This window comes from Polistes dominula, unplaced genomic scaffold, assembly GCF_049000335.1.
Source record: "Polistes dominula isolate Pdom_NZ unplaced genomic scaffold, Pdom_raw_medaka contig_22, whole genome shotgun sequence".
Taxonomy (NCBI): Eukaryota; Metazoa; Arthropoda; class Insecta; order Hymenoptera; family Vespidae; genus Polistes; species Polistes dominula.
Genome location: NW_028300966.1, coordinates 4,243,726 through 4,268,126, shown reverse-complemented (window position 1 = coordinate 4,268,126; position 24,401 = coordinate 4,243,726). Strand labels below are relative to the sequence as shown.

Sequence of the window (24,401 nt, the reverse complement as noted above, 5' to 3'; positions counted from 1 at the left end):
CTCTTATTGTAAGTACACATATTATTTAATGATTATGTGATCTTTATATACACCTGACATACCTACATATATATTCATATATTAATATGTGTGTGTATAAATTTTTAATTGTTTATAAAGCACAATTTAAAAATTGCAAATTTTATTTTTAAAATATTCCCATCAAATGTTTTTTTTTTGTTAAAAGTTTAAAAGTTCTTACAAATTCGATGAAAAGTAGAAGAAACAAATTATTTTGCAATGTCGTGTATGAGTTCGTGATTGGTTAGTTATTCGACCAATGGCATGGACAGGATCATGTTTATTAAAAAAACAAAATTCTGTGTTGATTGAAACGCTACCTGATAGGAAACTTCAAAAGTTTTATTACGTGCATCGCATATATGCTGGTAGAGTAGTATACTGCAAATGTAGATGTACCTTCAAACTGGATGATTTCAGCGACAGATGTGAAGAAAATATGAACTACAATGTGCTGCGGAACCATGAGTCTGCTGTATCGATATATAAACTTATGTAGGTAATATCCCTTTAACAAGGGTTAATATGTGTTGATATATTATTAACCCTTTGCACTTGATGCTTTATTCGTTCAGAACAAATCTTGCAATCCTTAATTTCTGTTAGCATAACATGTAGCTTCTCATTATACCGAATTGATTATTTTTCAGCATAGTTTGCTCGTGAAATTAAAATCTTTCCATCATTCTCAATATTTAAAAACGAATTGTTAAATTATCATTTAATTTTATTTGAAAAAAATAAAAATTTTATTTATTAAACATTTAAGATATTATTTACAAAATAAATCTTTATCTTTTTCAGACCTTTTTGCAACTTAATGATAAAATTTGAAAGATAATTTTTATCACGAATAAATTGTTGAATTAAATTTTATTAAGTAAAAAAGTTATTGAATTTGTTGAATTAAATTATTCTATTTTTTTTAACAATTACGGTCAATTAGATGCTTATAATAGGATTGTAAATAACGTATACGTCAACTAAACCTGTTATCGAACATCAACATTTTGGATTTTTCTCATATGGAAGAGTAATTGTGTTGATTGTTGTTTGCTGTAGCTATCGTTTGATTTTTCATCGAGAGGTCGACCAGGGTTGCCTCTGATATTTTTAAACAAATAATAACGAACGTATAACACATATCGTAAAACGCACGCAGAATCCATTTTATAAATTTTATCTAGCAATAAAAAGAAAAATAAGAGAAATTAGAAAAAGAATTTGCTTATCAACTCATTACTGTTACTTTCCAATAACTCCTCTTATTCATCGATATTTTAAACATAATGTTTGGTTAGACATATACAGAGTGGCCCAAAAGTTATAAAATTAAAAATTTTTCTTTAATTATGCATCAATTGAAAAAAACCATGTTATTGTAAATCTATTTACAAAAGAAATGATCCACTATTTTTCATTTACATAGTTTTTTTTTCCATTTTTATTTTTCTCGATAAAATAATTTTTGAAACACTCTATACATGTGTTCTTAATTATAATATTTATCACAAGGTCTATTGAAATGACGCGTTCTATTTATCTTGCTTTTTAATAATAAGTAATAATATATGTGTATAAGGAAAACACGATGCGCTCTGAATTCATTTGATTTTTCTCATATTGAAATTACCGCGTGTTCTTGAACGATCGGAAATGACCGAAGAATGGCGAACATTGTCGAATCGATGCAGTAGACCGATATGCGTCGATTGGTTATCATCATTATTTGGATATTATAGCATTATTATTTTTAAACAAACTATACAAGAGCACACGACGATTCTAAACCTTTTTTATTCTTTCCATTTCAAACCTCTCTCTCTTTCTTTCTATTCTCCCTTCTTATTCTTCTTATCTTTCTTCTTCTTTTCCTTTTGGAGTTTATTATTATACCGAACTGTCAAAACAGATCAGTTAGATTTACGTGAAATACTCTTCGTACACATGAAATACGTGATTTTTAATTCAACAAACTAGGAAATAAGTGTAATTATTAATATTCCAGTTATGTGAGGAACCAGTTAAATCTCAGGATCTTATGAATTATTCCTACATCAGTTGGATAATATATTTATTCTGATTACTTGTCGTCTGTCGACGGTACCACATGTTTTATTTATTTTAATTTTTTTTTTTTATTTATTCTATCTCTCTCTCTCTCTCTTTTTCTCTCTTTATACATATATATCTTTCTCTTAAAAATTATATTAATTTTCTATGCATACGTGTATGTACTACATACACGTGTATGTTTTTTAAATATTTACAAAAAAAAAAAAGACAGATTGTTAAAAATAAAGTATCTTTTACTTAGGTGAGTTGAAAAGTTTTGAGCCTCAACAACAAAACAATCTTTTATTACAAATTTCAAACAAATTGTTTCTATATTCAGGCTCAAAACTGTTCAACCCAACCCACGTGTGAAATTATTTGATGTAAATTACGTGATGTAATTTTAATTTAAAATTACATTAAATATATAAATTATCTATTGTATTTTATCTTTTAAAATTAAATTACTACAATAAAATATACTTTTAATCACTAATTCAATGATATTTTGTAAGCTTACAAAAAAGTATCTTTTATAAAATAAAACTTATTTACTTCAGATTCAATATTTAATCTTTTAATGTAATATTTAATAAACAATGAAAGTAAAATATGATTTCACACATATATACAAGTAGTAATCTGTTATTTTTAATATTAAATTTAATAATCATGAATATATTTTGCAATTTTATTTATAATTGAAATAATATTTTAGATTAAAAGGAAAGATTTAAAAATGGTAAGCAAATTACCACACGAATTCAGAAGATATCAACGCAATCGTAATCAATTGAGACAAATTTTAGATGAAACTCAACGTTCTCTTGAAGCTATTAATTCAGAAAATTTTTTCCATGGAGGTAAATATTTAATAATACAGTTCTATATATGTTTTAATATTATATCTAATTGTCATCTATCGGTGTTTCAGAAAATATCATTGAACAATTGTTACCGCCATTAACATTGGATAGAATTCTACACATATTGCAAAATTCTCCAGCCATAGTCGTCCTTGGTCAAGATAATAAGTCCAAAGCAGCGTTGATAAATAATTTACTTTCCACTGAAATTTTACCAGCATCTAACGGCTTATGGAGGTGGGCCAAATTTACTCATGGTCATACGAATCATGCCAGTTTAGTGGTGGGCTTGGAATACGAAGTTGTGGGTAAATTACAAGCCAATGAAAAAATATGGGGTACACTTCCAATTGAAGATTTGACTAAATCTGAAAACGAAGATGTTGATTGCATAACAGTTCTCGAAGTTAAACTTGATTTGAGTGTATTAAAAGATGGAGTGCAAATTTATGTTGCCCCAAATAACGGAGCAGTTAAAACTCTTGCTAAAGGAACTCTTGGCATTTTACCAATATTTCTTTACGCCTTGAGTGATTATCCTTTATCAGAACAACAACTGGAAGAATTAAGAGACCTGAAAGAAACATATCCTTACAGTCCTGTATTATTTGTGTCATCTCTTATAAATATTTCATTGGATAGTATAGATGGAGGATTAACCGAATCAGAACAACATAGACTACAAAGTACAGTAACTCAGTGTGATAATAATCTACTTAAAGATAAGGATGATGTTGATTTAGATCAAATAAATTCTCTTGGATTAATGTGGCTAGATCAACTGAATAATTTAGGTTACCTTGGAACAGAAGAATCTGTTGAAGTTGAACAACAATGGCTAGTTGGCAGTCAATGCATTAATTCTAGCAATATAATAAACTCACGCAGAAAACTGGATAGAATTTTATATTTTATTCGAGGTTGTCTTCATAGTTATCTTGTTAATGCTAGTAATTGTTTAAATGAAGTACATACAACAAGTTTACGTAAATTTATCTTAAGTGCCTTTGATATGGCACGTCAAATTCAGATTACTCCTAAGAGAATACAATATGCTCAACAGAAAGAAAATGAATTGTATGCCAATTTGATGAAAATTGTTAATGACAAGCAAGAGGAATTAATGGAACTAATAGAAAATATTATTCAAGAAATGAAAAACGATGTTATTTTATCGACCGATGATGTGCAACAATATCAAAACTTTCCTTTTGGTACGAATGAAAGAGCAGAATGGTCTGTGACTGTGCGAACAGCTACTTCGGAGATGCAAAGACTTGTACTTGGACGATTACGTGAAAGAGTTGCAAAAAAGCTCGTAAGCTCTGTAGAATGTTTAAGAGAAACATTTATAGGCACATTACAACGGTGCTTATTGAGTCTAGAAAAAACTTGTGATCATGACTCTTCTTTATTAGCTAGTGATGCCTTAAAACAAATACTTTCTGCAGCTTACAATGTGGAACTTCATAACTCTTCGCCATCTCTTGTACATTCCTTTCTAGAAAGATTACGGCAACTTTTTAAATCTCTTCCTTTGCCATGGTTTCCTACACCAACCTTAGATGGATCTTGGAGGAGAAAAAGCTGCTATTGACGTTCTCAATTCTTTATCTGCAGCAAGATTAGCAAAAACAATTTCAATGCAATTCAGAGATAAATTAAAAATGTCTCACGATGCATTTCAATCTTCTTTAAAGTCTCTTGAAAATCATTGTTCTGGAAAATTAGAAAGGACAGAGGAACAAAGGGTAGCTATTAGAAAATTTTATGCGCCAAGATTAGCTAGATTGTACTTGGAATCCACATCGATGATTGATGCTGTTCGTTTTGGTATACCACATTACGGTAAAGAAATTGGTCGTGGTCAATATGGTGTAGTATTTGCATGTAATGGTTGGGGAGGAGCTCCGGGACCTTGTGCTGTCAAATCTGTTATTCCACCAGATGAACGACATTGGAATGATTTAGCGATGGAATTTTACTACACTAGATCAATACCAGATCATAAAAGAATTGTAAAATTAAGAGGTTCAGTCATAGATCAAGCTTATGGAAGTGGTTATGGAATGGGAACTGCAGTCTTATTAATTACAGACCGCTTAAGTAGAGATTTGTATTGTGGAATACATGCAGGATTATCTTGGTTGGAACGTTTGCAAATTGCTATTGATGTCTTGGAAGGAATACGTTATCTTCATTCTCAAGGACTTGTTCATAGAGACATTAAGTTGAATAATGTGCTCCTTGATACAGAAAACAGGGCTAAACTAACTGACCTTGGCTTTTGTATCACCGAAGCTATGATGTCAGGAAGTATAGTAGGTACACCTGTTCATATGGCACCAGAACTTCTTTCTGGACATTATGACAGTAGTGTAGATGTTTATGCCTTCGGCATTCTGTTCTGGCATTTATGTGCCGGTCATGTCAAAGTGCCAAATACCTATGAACAATTTCAAAACAAAGAGCAATTATGGACTAATGTAAAAAAAGGTGCAATTTATTATTTGACATTATCTCATGTTTTTAGATTTTTTTACTTAATATATCAATGTTTTTTTTGTAAAGGCATTAGACCAGAACGCCTGCCACATTTCGATGAGGAGTGTTGGAGACTAATGGAACAATGTTGGTCTGGGGAACCTTCTAAACGACCGTTACTCGGAGCAATTCTTCCAGTACTTGAATCTATTCAACGAAAAGCAGAAAGAGGCAAGTCGTTACCACAACACAACGAGCTACAACAGAATTCTACATCTGATTCTAATAATCTTGCATTAGCATTAGCAAAATCTTATAATCAAAGAGGTGTTATTATGAACCTTCCTTTAATAAAACATAGGAAATTTCGAATAATGAAACCTCCTGTCTTAAACATTACAAATATATTTCAAAGAAGTTTTTGTACAGATCCGAATTTGTATATACATATGCGGGAATTTTAAATAATTTTTTACTGTTTTGACCTACTATTGCTAGGTAATTCTACAAACTTCTTCTAAAAGTTCTTGTTAAAATGTTTAAGATAAATGCGAGAGATGTGCTTTAATAATAATGATATTAATCCATTGCTTCTGCATTCACCAATCTGATATTTCTACAAAAATAGTATTTTCACAATGACAGTATTAATCTGGCAAATATAATATGGAATTTTTTTTTATTTATCATGTATAGAATGCAAAATGCATCCTCTTTTATATGTTTCAATTTTTTTAAATTGACTGATTATATTCCTATGGAAAACATCTCTTATGTCTAAATGAAAGAATTGCAAATATTGCATGAGCTATATATGTAATATTAGATCTAGAAATTAATTCGGTGGCTTGAATAAATACTAAATTTGTTTTAAAAAGACACTGAATTATTAAATACTGATATTAGATTTTTTTAAATAGCAATTTTGCTTTTTCTTTCTCTCTCTTTCTCTCTCTTTTTTTCTCTTTCTCTCTCTTTCTTCCTGTAATGTATAATATATATTCATTGTTGAAAAATAAATAAAGATTTTCTATTTTGTATTAATATTCGCATATTATCATTTGGCCTTTTAATTATCCAATAATTAAGATATCAAAAAATCTACACAAACTATTTGAAAATTAAAAAAAATTTCATTTAAAATTTATAATATTCTATGTTGATTTCAGATAACAAATTATGCGGAATCCAAGCTGTTTGATCAATGCAATGGAACTTTAATTTTAATATGCCTATACAAGAGACTAGTTTATCTTACAAACAATTAAATGACGGATATATATAAATATATTTATATATAGTTTTATGAAACTTACTTCGATAATTGGATTTTGAACAATTTTTTAAGATGTCCAAATGAATGGAGGAATAATCTCTGAAGGTATGCCGAACAAATTTTTCTTAATGTCATACAAAATAATCTTCGAGGGAAATTTTTAGATATTTGAAAAAGAAATTAATCAGCTTATAATCTTATCGATAACAAATAAATTATTTATATATTTATAAATGTATGACTATCAAATGTCCAATATTGTTACAAAACTCTTATTATTTATTTAAATAGAGACAAATATTACTTTAACACGTTTGCTACTGTACTATGGAGAAAGGATTTTGATCACTGTTAAGAAATTATTTTTTTCGTTGATTATTATTAAAAAAGTGTGACGTTGGAATCTCAATAGTAATCATTGTATAAGTGACATTGATATAGCAAACGTGTTAATATATTTATACGTAACATGTTATTCATTGATTAAAAATTTACATAACATTAATTATATGTCAGTGATATATAAAATATTTATATTATTTTTACAAATGTACTAATTAAAAATATTCAAACCAATAGGTCAAGGTTAATCTTTGCTTTCTCTAAATCATGCAGAAATTTATAAAATTCGGGAATACTCATCTCGATGAAGTGATCTTTTATTCTGTTACCTTCATCGAGAGACAATTTTAGTTGCAGAAAAGATTTGCCAACTTTATCCGAGTCATTACTTGCTGCAGTTACTGTAAAGATAAAAAAAAAACAAAATTAACTTTAACACTAAACGTACCATGACCGATCAAATAAAAGAAGGAACATTGTTCACTATCCAATTGACTAAAATCTCATTTTATATAAAAATATATACTTTGTTTTTCATGGTAGGAATAGGTATACATGAAATATCAATAGTTTTAATATTAAGTTATATAAAAATGAATGTAATAACAGTATTTATTTAATTTATTACTTAAGTATTTTACTAATATATTGTATATTAGTTTTTTGTATTGAACATTACTACTTAAAATATATATTTTTATATACTTCGTATAAGCAAAATACACATTAAAATTTGGATGTACATAAACATAGTTCTAGAAATTTGTAAGAATAAGTTAAATGAAGTCATTAAAATAATATTTTTACACTTATATTTATAATATCAGACTTATCATTTATTGTCAACTTTTGTATTTGAGGTTAGCTTTACTTACCACCGAATCTCCAAGACACGTCAAGTATTTTACTGATGGTTTTCTCCATATTTTATAAATATCTTTAATTAAATACTTTCACAAATATTCTCGTCATATTCAAACAATTGTAAAACTAAAATAAAATGAAGTTCTTGTGAGTAGAATCACAATTTGACTGACACGTTCACTGTTATCAGTAAACATTTCATAATGCCAAAATAATAAAAACAACTATTTATCGATTAGAAAAAGAAATAAATAATCAAATTCGAAGAGATGCATTTTTTGATAAAATATTAACCTTGAGCACGAAATACGTGACATTAAATTTTATTCACGCCAGCAATGAAAACATGTATACATATACACTTATATGTATGTGTAATATGTATATATAAGTAGCTCAAATGTCAACAGAATTAAATTACAATTTTAACGAAGTCCAACTTGTCTTTGCTAGAAATAACAGAAAGAAGCTTTTTCTAAATGAAAATTTACATATATAAAAGATAACGTTTTTTATTATCTATTTACTATAGTATATGTGTAAAAGAACATAAGTGAATTCGAAACATATATGTAATATGTAACCCGAAGTAACATAGGAAAGAAAAGATTACATTATTTCTACTAACAATTTTTGATATATTTTTATATTCATTCAATAAAAGGGTTACATGTACCTACAAATATTTATATTCATCAACGATAACTAATAAGATTTTTCACACCAAAATACTTAACTGAACAATTTTAACACTTTCTAATACATTTCTTTTTTTACATATTTTTTTTCTGTTATTCTTAATTTAATATAAAATGCATTAAGACACTTTTACATAGATTAGTATGTATTTATGAAATATTTTATATAGTTGATGATAAAAAAATTACGAACGTGTAAGTGACTCGCAAAAAACGGGAAAAAATTTAATCGAAATAATAAACGTGTTTCTTATTGTTTAATTTAATTCACGATGTTAATAAAAAAAAAAATGAAATAAGCACGCCTGTATATAGATAAGCCCTTTGATTGGTTGACCTAACATGTCTTCTACTATTTTAATCAAATTCGATAACGATTTAATGCATAAATTCATAGACGATTTCCTCGGTTAACCTCCTTTTAATTAATCTCGCATAAATCGTGCTCCGGTGGTAGATAAAATATAGTATTCGCAAGAAAATCGGCTAACTTGAAATAATTCAATTTCCACAGTCTATCGGTCAATTTTCCCTCAGTGGTTTATTTTATGCTTCGTTTATGCTTCGAGTTATTAAAGAGTAATATAGTTGAATTTATCTAAGGATAGATAAATGATAATAAGTGAAATTTAATAATAAACATTTAATCATTTTTCTTTTTTTACCGATCTTTTAATCAAGATTATGAAATATATGTTTGGATGCGATTACGACAAAGAAGAGGTTATTATTATAAACGAAGCATGTCAACTTTGGATATAAGTAATTCGTTTATTCGACGCCACTGCATTCGAAATTGTCAAGCCGTAATCCGAACGACGTTACGATCTGGATTGAATTCGTGTTTCTAAACTCAACTCTAATAACAATGTAGTTTTATCGCAATGTCGATCCTCGAATATATACGATTATCGATCCGTTATGCTAATTAAATAACGATCTCGCAGAGAGAAATATATTTATACAATTACACTAAATTAGTGTTATCTCGGGGTATTATATTAGGTGTTGTGCGCATGCGTGACAGTTTTCAATAGAAAATGGAAATGCTAATTCACTTGTTACAACACGAACAATATTTAGAGGGGTTACAACTGTAATTTATTTTATTAAAAGGTATTTATAATTTAATTAAAAGATTTCAGATCAATATGCTATTTTATTATTATAATATATTATTGTATAATTTTATTTATGTTACCTGGAAGTTGTGCATATGCTTGATAATTTTCAATAAAAGAAAACGGGAATGTTAATTTATCATCCATTATATTTCGAGGTTAATACAATAATGTATTTATTAATTTAATTATTAATTTAATATACAAGGTGTCCTAATAGAAGAAGGCCACATAAATATTTCCTTTATTTTGAATGATGTACAAAATGTTTTAGACACACTTTAGTTTCAAAAGAGGTATGTTATGAATAAAAAATTTTCTTTTAAGGTAATTTTAAGATCTTTTTTGTAAAGTCATTCAAGAGTCAGGAGGAGTCATGAGCAAGAAGCTAAAAGTGTCTGTAATAATTTTATAATTTAATTTCATAGTTAACCCGCTTATGCGTAACATCTTGCGCATAACTAATATAAGTAACTTTTTCATCAGTAAGTCTTTCATTTATTAGGATGAAATATAATACTACCGACAACAAAAATAATTTATATCTATTTAGTATTTTCTCAATAAGTTACATGAAAAAGAAAAGAACTGAGCATCGACATTGTTCTCAAAAGGGCTATTTCTTAACGGCGGGAATTTTGAAACTAGAAGAACAGTAAGTTACGCTATAATGCCATTTTCAATAAATCTTTTGGACGCAAGGTTAGTAAATACACTTGATATAGCAAGGAAAGAAAAAGGAAAAAGAAAATAAAGGGAAAATAAGAAAAAGGGAAAAAGTAGGAAAAGAAAAGGAAAACAAAAAGGAAGGTAAATGGTACGAGGGTGTTTCGGAAACCGTTGGAAACTAATAAAACGCATGCTGCTTCTCTGTGATAGCGGTTACAAATACATATATACACTAGTGTATGTGTAAATGTTAGTGTAAGTATATCTGTATGTGTGTTTACGAGCAACCACAAGTAACTTACTGCCGCAGGAAGTAAATTTGCGAAGGAAAGGTTTGTTTCTTTGCCGTTAAGACGTTATAAATTAGAAGAGAGAAATCTGACAAGGGTATCGAATATAGTCTATTCGTGGTAAAGGTTAGTTAAGGGATGATAAGAACCTCAGAGAGAGAGTAAGGGATTCTCTAACCTTCTTCAATTCCCTCGATACACACTCACACACGCACGCTTTCCTTCATCATCTTTGTTCTACTACTACGACGTTTCACATAAATACACTTGACTTCCTATTAACAAAATCTATATGAATTCCTTTAATTACAAAAATTAAATAAATCGATATAGTATCGATAAGGTAAAGATTTTTTATTCGAGTATAAAAATGAAAAATATAATTTAATTCATTCATTGGATTGACCAATAAGTAATGTGGTAAACTTTTAAAATAAAAAGTATTAATGTGTTGCCAATTCAAATATAAAATATTAAAAAGTATTTTAAATAAGTATTCTGTACCGTTATTTATTAATACGAGATATCAAAAATTTTACTCGAATGAAAAAATATGTAGCATAGATTTTTTTTAACATCAAATATATTTTAATACCTTTTTATTTATTCGAATATAAATCAATACAAATTTCCATATTACTCTATTGTCCAAACCGATAAATTAATAAATACGCGCGGTTATATATCGTTTCAAACAATTTATTAGATAAAAATTTGATCCTCTTTTTAAAAAAAAAGAAACCAAAAAATAAGCAACAAATATTTACAAAATGACACTTGTCTTTCTCTCTCACTCTATCTCTATCACTATCTTTTTCTGTTTATTTTAATCTCATTCGTTTTCGGATTTGAGTAAGGTTGGTCTATAAGATAGAAATATTTTTTGAAAAGTGCGAATACTTTGTCTAATGTAAACGAAAGAAAGAGAGAGATTCGCGAGACATACCAGCCGCGCGCCAGAGGCATAATAAATATAAATGTAGGTAAATGTCCATGGCAAAGTGGAAATAATACCCTTAAACGTAACCATTTTAAGAAAACGTACCGGGCGTTCTTTTCCATAGGAGGTGTCACTACGATAAGAAATGAAAAATTGTACGTCCCGTTAAATAAATACGTCCAACTAAAATTTTCTTCGCTTGAAAGAAAAGAAGACAATCTCGGAGAACATTTCTTTCTTTCTCTCTCTTTACTTATTCACGTTACAAAATGTTATTTCACTTTCACTTTCTTTCGCAAAGTGCTCGACATAGAGGAAAATGTGATCTCTTTGTGATCCCATTTTAAATTCATAACTGTTTTCAAGTATTATATATACTCGTATACGTTTATGTATATAAAGTGTGTGTATATGTATATAATATAAAATAAATAAATAAATAAATATATATATATATATATATATATATATATATATATATATATATATATATATATATATATATATATATGTATGTATGTATGTATGTATATGGTAACTTCGATGACATCGGTTTTACTCATGCGTTTTCCTCGTACGAGATGCAACAAACGATTTCTATGGAAATAACTATTTTATCGGAAACGATAACTCGTGTACGCGTCGACGTTCTCTATTTAAATATCGCGCCGTATTTCGATATCTCTTTTATATAGAGTAGAGTAGAGTTAGAGTAGAGTAGAGTAGAGCAGAGTATAACGCGTGAATTTCATCTACAATTTTTTCACTCGGTTTTCCTTTATTTCTTTATTTCTCATTTGATCAGAGCAAAGCAAAGTATATTTTCTATTTTACAAAACTAACTTATAAAGTTTCTTTCGTTATAATTAAGTTATAAAAAGTTATTCGCGTTTAAATTATTCACCGGTAATCATATAACTAATTTCTTTCTCTTTTTATTTTTTCTTTCTTTTCTTTCTTTATTTTTTTTATAAGATTATTTCGGAGAAACTTGTCGAAGAGTAGTTATATATAAGTATATCCAAAAAGCTACGATATCGCATAAATACAAGCATGATTTACTCGTAACTTCGCAAGAGTAAAACAGAGATGAATGTCTGTCTAGCTGAATACAAGGTCTCTAGGAAACCTATAGAGACCAACGTAGCCAACTTAAGCCAATACCAGACCAGCATAGTAAGTACACCTAAAGAGCTACCTAACGAGCTATAACTTTTTCATGCAAGTACTTGCCGAAAGTTACGAAAATGGGGCCGAAACTTGAGAGAGAGTACGACTTTACTATGCTTTTCTAATTTCCTAAGGCACGACGTTTTCCTCGACTGACGTACCTTGTTTTATTATATATACTATCCATCCACTTCCTTTACCTACTCCTCCCCCTCCTCCTCTATTCTACCTTTTCCTTTTAACGAAAACCAAATTATTTGAGTTTGAAAAGATTCCCCACAAAAATTGACTGATTACAAAATGCCACTCTCTTTCTTTTTTTTGTTTATTTTGTATATTGTTAAATTCTGAGGTTTTTTTTTTAATAAAAATTAAATTATAGGCACTAGTAAAGATTCTAATTAAAAGTTAATTGTTAAAATATTATTATGTTTTTTCTTTACTTTTTTTTTTTTAATCTAATTTATACTACACTGACAGATCATTTTATATTTTTTGGACTATAAATTAGAATAAAATCTCATTCTTCTTTTCTATCCGTCTATCTACTCTTTTATTTCCTATTATTTAATTAATTTATGTACGAACCGATCTCTCATAATATTTTTCTACGTACGAATTTGAATAAAATCTTCCACATACGATAAGAGAAAAAGTCATGCATATATATATGTGTATGTAATGTAGGTATAATTAGGACAGACGAGTCATTAGAACAGACAAGTTACATGCAGATACACATGCACACACATACACGCATATATATATATATATATATACCACATAAATACATACATACATGTATATATATAAATCATAAGAGGAAGCAAAACTACGTCAGGTTTGAGCTGCTTTAGTAATAAGTTAACTAAGTTTCTACGCGCGTAGTTGCTAAAGGAGATTACCGTCGAGTTATTATAATTGCGATGCATAAATATCATCTTCCTTGTCTCTCTTTCTCATTCTTTCTCTTTCTCTCTCTCACACATACACACACACACACACACACACACATTTACCCACAACACACATTATTGTCTTCGTCTTTTTTCTCTAGTTTTTCTCCCACCTACGAATAATTTCGTATCGGCAACTCGTGTTACCAGTTGCAGGGCTGCGTGATTTCATTTGAAATCCATTCGATAATTAAAACTTGTTATATTACCTACTTGCAATTTTTTTAATATCCTACCACTTCTATTCATTAATTCGCAGTAGTATGCGAATTTAAATCTTGGGCTGGGATAATTCTTATGAATTAGGTCAAATTCTCATTATTTGACTACATCACGGGAAGAAAAATATTCGATAAACGAAAAAAATAAATCTTTCTCTTATTTTTATTTTATTATATTTTATTTTATATATAATAATTTATTTATTATATATAAATTTATTATATATATATATACTAGGGGTGCCTCGGCCACGCATTGCTGTGGCTAATAAATATATAGATAGATCTAAATCTACGTATATAACATTTGTCTTCGTTTTCTCTTTTTTCTTAATATCGAACCAACTGCGCATGAGCGGTAACATAAGATCACCACTTACTTCACATCATATAATTTTACATTGTCTGAGTATAGGCACATAACATTTGTCTTTTTTTCTCTTTTTTCTTAATATCCTTTTAAAGGAAAAATAATTATGGTGGGTCACCCTTATCACTCAAGGGTATAAGAAATATACGAAAAACTATTCTCATACCTACCGAATATACACAAAAAATTTCATATAAATCGGTCAAGTCGTTTCGGAGAATAAGAATAACAAACACTGTGACAGGGGAATTTTATGGAGATAAAGATATATATATATATATATATATATATATATATATATATATATATATATATTATTATATAAATATAAAATTTATTATATATTATAAATTTAATTATTATAATAAAATAATATATTTATTTATATTCTTTGTCGTCCATTATTTTATTTTATTATTTTACATATTTTCTTTTCTTTAGGTAGATTTTTCTATTTTTAAACCGTTACCGATATTACATCATTCAATTTTCACTTTATCGCAAAATTTTTCATATGAATGTGTTGAAAGAGTATTACACATACCATACTGTTAGGTGAATCATCTAACTTTTAATTGCCAGAAATATTTCAGTTATTTCAAATTTTATGAACAAAAAAAAAATAGCTCTCGTCATAAAGTTACGCTATTTTAATGTCAAGAATTTGTCCATTTATGCTACCTTTTTTCTTGTTTTCTTTTCCTCCACGAAATTTTCAAGGCCGTTGGACAATATTTTCAAATAGAATTCAATTTATCTCGTTCGAGTGCAACGACGAAAAGAAAAATGATAAATTGTCAAGATAAAATTAAAAAAAAAGAAAAAGTTTTAACAAAATATGCAACATTTATTTCTTGATCGAATTTAGAAAAAAAAGGGGGAAAAAAACAAAAATGTTGAAGAAAAAAAAGAGAAATAATTCAAGGCTAACTGCATATACTTACTCACGATCATATTTTTTTTCCTTTTAAAGTGAAAAACTATTCTAACGTTTCGTTAAATACGAATAATGCGATGGGACGTGATAAAGGAAAAAACAAACAAAAAAAAATAGGTGAAAGAAAAAGATTAAAGCTTTTTTCCTCTGGTAACGTGCAAATTGTAAAACGTGCAAAGAAGTTAAAAAAAAAAAAAAAAAAAATACAAAAATAAAAGAAATAAAAAATAAAATGAAAAAGAAAGTAACGCGTAAGAGGAAGATAAAGATAAAAGCAGAAAAATCTCTCCCACAGAGTTTCTATTCAGTAGACAGAGATAGAAACAAAGACAGAGAGAGATAGTGAGATAGAGATAGAAAAAAAGAGAGAAAAAGAGAGAGAGAGAGAGAGAGAGAGAATGCCTCATTAAAACACCTCGTGCAGCGGACCAACGGATATAAACTTATTATCTTCAGTTAGGAATCTCTGCGTGTATTCGAACGGGTTTTAGCCATTGTTATTTGCTAATGATTCAAGTGCACTATCGACGATATTGCACTACCATTAGAATACTAAACTTTACTTCCTACAAATATACATGTACATATACATATGAATATATTTAAATTGCTAGTAAGTGTAACATGAAAAATCACCTGTTATTTCGTTCCTACCTCGAAAATCAGCTTACAATATCGGATAAGTTGTCCTCGTTAATTAAACTAAAGCCGTGTCGAGCTAAATTGGTCATTATCAGACCTAGTTGAAGTTTTACGTAAGTTCTAACTATAGTTACCTAATATTTGTATATACTATTAAATACCTTTAGGTACTTATACGTATAAGTGTGAAAGGTATGTATGTGTATTATATTATATGCATATAGTATATATTTATATAGGATGTTTTCAAAGATGTGAGTATTGCTTTAGAAGTGGTTTTGGTATACGCTAAAATAAGAATAACAAAATTCATTTGATGTTTTCAAAATTGTTTCAAAATTTTAAGGAAATAATATCCTGGGATATCCTCTATGTTTTAATATATACAAGTATTGTAATTAGATTTATCAAAAATTTGAGATACATATTTAAACATTATTTTTTAATAATTTGAATCGAATAATCGATGTATGCATGATTAATTATGACTTAAATTTTCTACTAACGTAATATATTTAATACACATTCTATTTTAATATGTATATGCATTTTAATTCTGTATTAGCATAACAGCTGCTAGTCTCGGGGAAGGAAAACTAGTTTGTAGTGGTCCCCGGTGTGGGTGGGTCCTAGTCACCACGACACAGCGCGTCCTCAGGTTGCGGATAGAGGAAGGACCTCTTGGTCCTGCATAGGGACGGAGGTTAGCTGCGAATAAATTGAATAAGCAGTCGCGGACAGCCGACTTGGAATTGGCCCTCGTGTTCGGGGGTTGGGCGTAGGTCTGATTACCCCACTCCGTAAAAAGACTTTGTCGAGCATCAAAAAATACCGCCATGAATTCTACTAGGGTAAAATTTTCCGAAGGTAAACTAGTCCCCTGTTCGGATCTCCGGGTGCGGACTACCTTGGGGAATTCGTGTCGGGTAAAGTCAAAAAACGGAAGGGACTTTAAAGTGGGCACTTGGAATGTGCGAAGCCTGTTCAGACCCGGGCCGTTCCAGGTGATGGTCGGGGAGGTCGAGAAGTACGGGATAGAAATCGTCGCGCTACAAGAAACTCGATAGGCTGGGGAAGGTTCGATCAACGCGGGGGCGTATACGCTTTACTATGGGGGGTCGGAGACCCATAGTTTCGGCGTCGGGTTCATGATTAGGAAAAAAATACTATCCGCGGTAAAAGACATTAGGTTTATAAATTGAAGATTAGGATTGATCATATTGCAGGGGCGATGGTACAAGATCGCGATTATTAATGTGCACGCGCCGATGGAAGATAAAGAGGACGAAGTCAAAGACGGGTTCTACAAGGAACTTGAGCGCGTCGTGGATCAATTGCCGAAAGCTTACATGAAGATAGTAGTGGGAGATTTTAACGCGAAAATCGGTAAAGAAGAGTTCTTTAGACCAACGATAGGGCCCGAGAGTCTCCATGAGGAAAGTAACGATAACGGAGTAAAGGTAATTTACTTTGCGACCGAGAAAAATCTCATCGTTAAAAGCACGTTTTTTAAACACAAAAACATCCATAAACAAATTTGGATTTCCCCGGACGGAAATACGCGTAACCAATTAGATCACGTTCTGGCAGATAAATGACGACACACGAACTTTCTAGATGTTAGGTCATACAGGGGGGCGGATTGTGATTCGGATAATTTTTTGGTTATTGCTAGGATGAGGGAACGGCTTTCCGTAAATAAGAACAATGGACAGAGGATAGGAAATAAACAGATAAATGTAGAAAAGATTAGCAAGGGAGAAAACGGAATAAAGTACGCGGCCGAAGTAACGAAAAGACTCGCGTCGGCAAAGAAAATTGACGAAGCATTAATACGGATAAAAAATGGGAAAACATACGCGACGCAATGGTCAAATCGGCGGAAGCTATCGTTGGTTTTTGCAAAAGGCACTGAAACAAACCATGGTTCGACGAAGAATGCGAGTTAGCTGTAAAAGTCCGAAACGAAGCGCGTATTTCGTGGCTGACCCAAAACACGGATCTAACCCAGGACCAATTTCACAATATTAGGCAATCGACTCAAAATTTAATTAAGAACAAGAAGCGACAATTTTTAAAACCAAAAGTTGAAGAAATTGATGAAAACTGCCAAAGCAGTAACGTCCGTGGTATGTGTGCGGGGATTAATAGACTCAGAAAGGAATTCCAAGCTAGGACGGATCTAGTGAAAGAATTTAGATCTAATACACACATACATACATACATATGTATACTTATTAATCATTTCAATGTTAAAAATAAAAATAAATATATATCTATGTAGAAATACAAAACATTTATCAGTATAAAAAAAAGTAACTTTCAATGTATTTTTTAATTATTTTAAGTTTATTTTATAATATGATTATTTACTGTTTATTTTTACACGTTGTAATAATCCACACGATTGAGTGTATACAGTATATCTTCTTTATATATAAAAATCCAGTTTCACATTGTTGGTTTCCAATGAACTTCGAAACTACTGAATTGATCTTAATGAAATTTTGTTTATTTTGCGTGATTTTTTCAACTTGAACATTTTTCTGTACAATCAATAAATAATGAGGTATGAATTTTAATCTATTGGACTGAAAAAAAAAATAAAAAACTGCGATGCGGAGGATCTTCCTATTAAAATTAAGAGCTCATATTGGGTGAGAATTCTTTTAAGGTGTCTAGGAACCCATTTTTGCGTGGCACTTGAAAAAAAAAATAAGTCATTTTTTTTACCCACCCTAATATATATATATATATGAAAGAATAGAAAAAGAAGAAGGTCAAAGTCAAACGAGACATCGTCGGTTGTATTCATATCTCTCGGCAAATTTCAGAAAATTTGTCCTTTATTAAGTACACATAAAAACATTTGGAAATAGGGGAAGAAAACTCATATATAGAACACAACTTATTTTGATTTTGAACGACGCAAAGGTAAGCCATAAGGTATTTACTCTGTCCATGTAAGAATTTATTCTTCCTGCGTAATTAAATAATATTTTATTATAGAATTTGATATCTATTTAATTTTCATTTGATTTACAGGTTCATACAGTCATAATGAATGCTGTGAAATTAGGTAAGAAGATCTGCAACCAAAATTACAAAATCTTATATTTTTCTATTGTTTTAGAATGATTTTGATCATAATCTCATTTATTTTATTGTTTTAGAAAAACGTTTATCATCATCTTATTTTATTTATGATTTTAGAAAAACCATTGAAAATTTATAATCCTATTGAAATTATATTAATCAATAATAGAGTATTTAAATATTCTACTCAAACATTTCTTGTTTTCTTTTGTTTAATTGTAGAAATTTATTCATTTCCAAATGGATCTCCGACGCAGCAACTTTCCCGTGGTGACATCCGGTAACTGATATTGCTTACGGTGTCCATAGAATTTGTATGGTGCAACGTAGGCAACTGTCGGTTAAGCAATCGCTGACGTTCGATGTATTAGAAAATTTTAACTTCTCGTTTCGTTAATTACTTGTAATATGATTGACATGATTTATTGAATCAATTATTATATTTGATTACGAGCGTTGCGAATTGTTGTTGTTTACATTTTATTGATTTAAATTCATTTTATTTATTGGACGGTATTAAATTCACATAAATAATTTCGAGACGCGTTCAATCGATTCTAATTAATTGTTCAAATAATTATTTACAAATATTGTATCTTTTGTTTTATTACTAATGTTATATTTATTATTTCGTATAAGTATTAAAGCAATTAGTATACATCTGTAAAAATAATCCTTTCGCAATCAAATTTATTTTTTGAAAGATAAAATGCAACGCTATATTTATTTGTTAATATTTTATCTTATTTTTTAGATAGTTTCAAAGTTTGCGGTTACATCTTATGAATAATTTTTTTATTAATACTTACAGCATATGCAAATAGTAGCAAGATGTCCGAATTTTTTGGAATGCGTAGTTTAAATAATTGAATTTTTAAACAATTAGTATATTTTTATAATAAACAAACAGAAATACGCTATGACTTGCTTTAAACTAAACTTTGATTTTTCAGAGTTTCAATTGCGATTGCGTGCAGCGCAATTTTAGAGTCAGTGTTTTTTTCGAAAAAGGTGCACTTTTTCTATGAGAAATATATAGCATAGATTGCTTTAAAAATAATTGATAAACAGAGTCATGCATCGTAGAGTCAATTTTTTCGTCGGGTAAACATCTCTCTCTCTCTCCCTCTCTCTCTCTCTCTCTCTCGGTTTCCTTTAAAATCAACGCAAGAATTTGTTGAAATATTTTTGTTAAAGAAAACCAATTTGCTCAGTGCGTGATTTCGATTAATTATAAAAGACTTATCATTGTTTGGTATAACACTATGCAACTGGTGAGTTCCAGCAATGCTGTTTGTTTTTAAAAATCGGTCTTCTAGATTGTTGGCAGTTCTATTGTAGTTATCAAGTGGCGAAAACTTTACCATTATGGTTGCAGAGGGTGTTTATTTGTAAGATATTATTCTAATTCTGAAAAATATTCTTTTTGTAAATTATTTCAGCGACCAAGAAAATCTAAATACATTGTTAATTACATTTACTTGAAAAATAGACCAATAATGCACTGCAATTTTTTTTGTATTTATAATTTTCGATAGTATATAATTAACACTAAATATACCATTTTCAGTATACCTATTTCTACCACACTGGTTAGAATGACTGGTGTATACAAAAAAATGATTTTTGAGGCTTCCAGTCTTTATTTACTTTTAAAAAATAACAAAAAATGTTTAACAATAATAATTTTAATATATAAATGGATTTATAGACATTTTTAAGTAACAAAACGCTTAATTATTTACAGAACTCAAATGTTACATGAAGTAGAAATTTCGAATTAAAATGGCCCGACCAGTCAAAATGTCTGGTTTTAAATACATGTAAAAATATTAATATTTATTTAATTACGTTTCTTTTTATATAAAAACAAAATTAAATGTTGAAAAAAACAAAAAAATAATTCTAAAATTAAAAAAAAAATAGAAAATAAATTCGGTCCATTTGGGAAAGGTATGATTAAGTTTCGGAATGAATGACAGTTTAAGAGAAAAAAAAATTAATCCTTTGCACTCGAAGGCTCCGCTATGGAGATAATAAAAATAAATAAAAACTGAAACAAATTTAATTCAGTCTACAACATATCAACTATGACCTTTTCTTTTAACTACACATATGTCATTTATTTATAATACGTGAATATGATTTTTTCTATTAAAATTGCTTTGTAAATTGTTGGTAATATGTGAAATGAAAAATATACCTTCGAGTGCAAAGGGTTAAAAATACCAAAATTTAAAAAATTTAAGGTTTTTTTCTAAAAAAACGAAATTTCTTTTAGAATTTATCTTCAAATATTTTTTTTTATATTTTTCTTTCAAAAAGCACATTTAAAAACAAATGATTTAAAAAAGAACATCCCGATAATCTATTTTTTACAAAGTTATGGCTATTTGAATAAACAATGGAACGAGAATTGTGAATTATTGAAAAATGCATACCTTTTTTTGGGTTAGGCAAACAATCTGAAAAAATTCTCGGAAAGGTTTTTAATGAATTTAAAAATGATAAAAACGTTTCAGCAAAATCGAACGGGGTCGGGGTCAAAAGTAGTCGATTTGACGTGGAATGCCCCATGTATATATAATAATAATAATAATAATAATAATAATAATAATAATAATAATAATAATAATAATAATAATAATAATAATAATAATAATAATAATAATAATAATAATAATAATAATAATAATAATAATAATAATAATAATAATAATAATAATAATAATAATAATAATAATAATAATAATAATAATAATAATAATAATAATAATAATAATAATAATAATAATAATAATAATAATAATAATAATAATAATAATAATAATAATAATAATAATAATAATAATAATAATAATAATAATAATAATAATAATAATAATAATAATAATAATAATAATAATAATAATAATAATAATAATAATAATAATAATAATAATAATAATAATAATAATAATAATAATAATAATAATAATAATAATAATAATAATAATAATAATAATAATAATAATAATAATAATAATAATAATAATAATAATAATAATAATAATAATAATAATAATAATAATAATAATAATAATAATAATAATAATAATAATAATAATAATAATAATAATAATAATAATAATAATAATAATAATAATAATAATAATAATAATAATAATAATAATAATAATAATAATAATAATAATAATAATAATAATAATAATAATAATAATAATAATAATAATAATAATAATAATAATAATAATAATAATAATAATAATAATAATAATAATAATAATAATAATAATAATAATAATAATAATAATAATAATAATAATAATAATAATAATAATAATAATAATAATAATAATAATAATAATAATAATAATAATAATAATAATAATAATAATAATAATAATAATAATAATAATAATAATAATAATAATAATAATAATAATAATAATAATAATAATAATAATAATAATAATAATAATAATAATAATAATAATAATAATAATAATAATAATAATAATAATAATAATAATAATAATAATAATAATAATAATAATAATAATAATAATAATAATAATAATAATAATAATAATAATAATAATAATAATAATAATAATAATAATAATAATAATAATAATAATAATAATAATAATAATAATAATAATAATAATAATAATAATAATAATAATAATAATAATAATAATAATAATAATAATAATAATAATAATAATAATAATAATAATAATAATAATAATAATAATAATAATAATAATAATAATAATAATAATAATAATAATAATAATAATAATAATAATAATAATAATAATAATAATAATAATAATAATAATAATAATAATAATAATAATAATAATAATAATAATAATAATAATAATAATAATAATAATAATAATAATAATAATAATAATAATAATAATAATAATAATAATAATAATAATAATAATAATAATAATAATAATAATAATAATAATAATAATAATAATAATAATAATAATAATAATAATAATAATAATAATAATAATAATAATAATAATAATAATAATAATAATAATAATAATAATAATAATAATAATAATAATAATAATAATTATATATAGTTTAATTATATATATAAATTTGTTAATATATAGTATAATTATATATACATTATTCTTATAATTAAATTATTTAACTATATTAATATTCATTTAATAATTTATTTAATTCTTATCTAAGTGGAATAACTCATAGATAAATGTTTAAATATAATTAATTATAAAATTTCAAAAAAAGAAAGAAATTAATTATATCTAAAAACATATTTATTATACAGAATAAAATAATTTATTTAAAATCTATAATTTATCTTCGTATGGATAAATTAACAATTATTATTATTTTAGTAGTCTATATTATACTAATATAGTATATTAATAATATACTATATTATACTATATATAAGTAATAGTCTTAATTATTATTTCTTATTACTTTTTTTTACACCATGGTTGTCTTCGTTTATTGTTTTCATTCATGAAATAAGATTTTTAATGATATGACATATAATTCGTTTTATTTTGTTTTTTTAATTACAAACGATTTAACGATTCAACGATTCATAGATTCATCTATTTTTAATCAATTTCACAACATCATTCAACCAATAACGAGAAGGGAATGACTGTTTTGGAGTCATCGCAGAATTTTCTTCAGTAAGACTAAGTGTTAAAGTTCAAAGTTTCTTCAGTGTCCAATCATGCTAAAGATGAAAGGTCCAATATTGGGACAGGTTATTGGTTGTATTCATTGATGTTTCTTGTTCGAAACTAGCATAAGCGATCATTAGTAAGACCTTTGATTTTGCTAATTAGTGATTCCCAATATATATAACTTTTACATATTCGTGTATTTATTTTATATTTGATCAAAGTGGTCATCGGTTTTAATTCATTTAATCAATAATGCAATTAATTAATTCACTTATTTTTTTCTTTTTAGGTATTTTTAATCATGTAAATTATACTTGTTAAAAAAGTCGTAGTAAAAAAAGTTTCATTACATTCATTGTCATCTTAAATTAGGTTTTAGGTTTAATTGTATAAGAGTATTATTAACATAGGAAAATATGCTGAGAATCTCTTGAAACATTATTCAACTTGTTAATATTTGATTTAACAATATATATATATTGTTTCTAAATTTATCGGTGTATTAAATTTTTGCGAATATCAGCAAACGATTTAGCAACTTTTTGGCGTGTATATGTTATGTATTTCTACGTATAAAGTTTACGTAAGAGAAAATCAAATAATAGTATAGTTTACTCCTGACTGGATGGATCCGACAGTTTTGTTCTGTCATGTTTTAGTTTGTACTTGCATTTATT

At 26.9% G+C, this 24,401-nt stretch overlaps 2 protein-coding genes across 2 annotated transcripts; one reads left to right on the top strand and one right to left on the bottom strand.

Annotated features, from left to right (window-relative positions):
* Window positions 1–916: 916 nt before the first annotated feature.
* Window positions 917–6,750, top strand: Ripk5 (receptor interacting protein kinase 5). Its single transcript, XM_015315914.2, is given in 5 exon segments — window positions 917–2,124; window positions 2,795–2,939; window positions 3,011–4,524; window positions 4,526–5,438; window positions 5,514–6,750. Coding segments are annotated over 4 exon segments (2,928 nt in total). The 5' UTR covers window positions 917–2,124; window positions 2,795–2,815; the 3' UTR covers window positions 5,891–6,750.
* Window positions 6,751–6,899: 149 nt separating this feature from the next.
* On the bottom strand, window positions 6,900–8,273 carry LOC107063810 (COMM domain-containing protein 7). The gene is made up of 2 exons (XM_015315917.2): window positions 7,920–8,273; window positions 6,900–7,445 (listed from the first exon to the last, which is right to left on the bottom strand). The coding sequence occupies exons 1-2, from the start codon at window positions 7,966–7,968 to the stop codon at window positions 7,270–7,272; spliced, it is 225 nt and encodes a 74-aa protein (XP_015171403.1). The 5' UTR covers window positions 7,969–8,273; the 3' UTR covers window positions 6,900–7,269.
* Window positions 8,274–24,401: the final 16,128 nt, after the last annotated feature.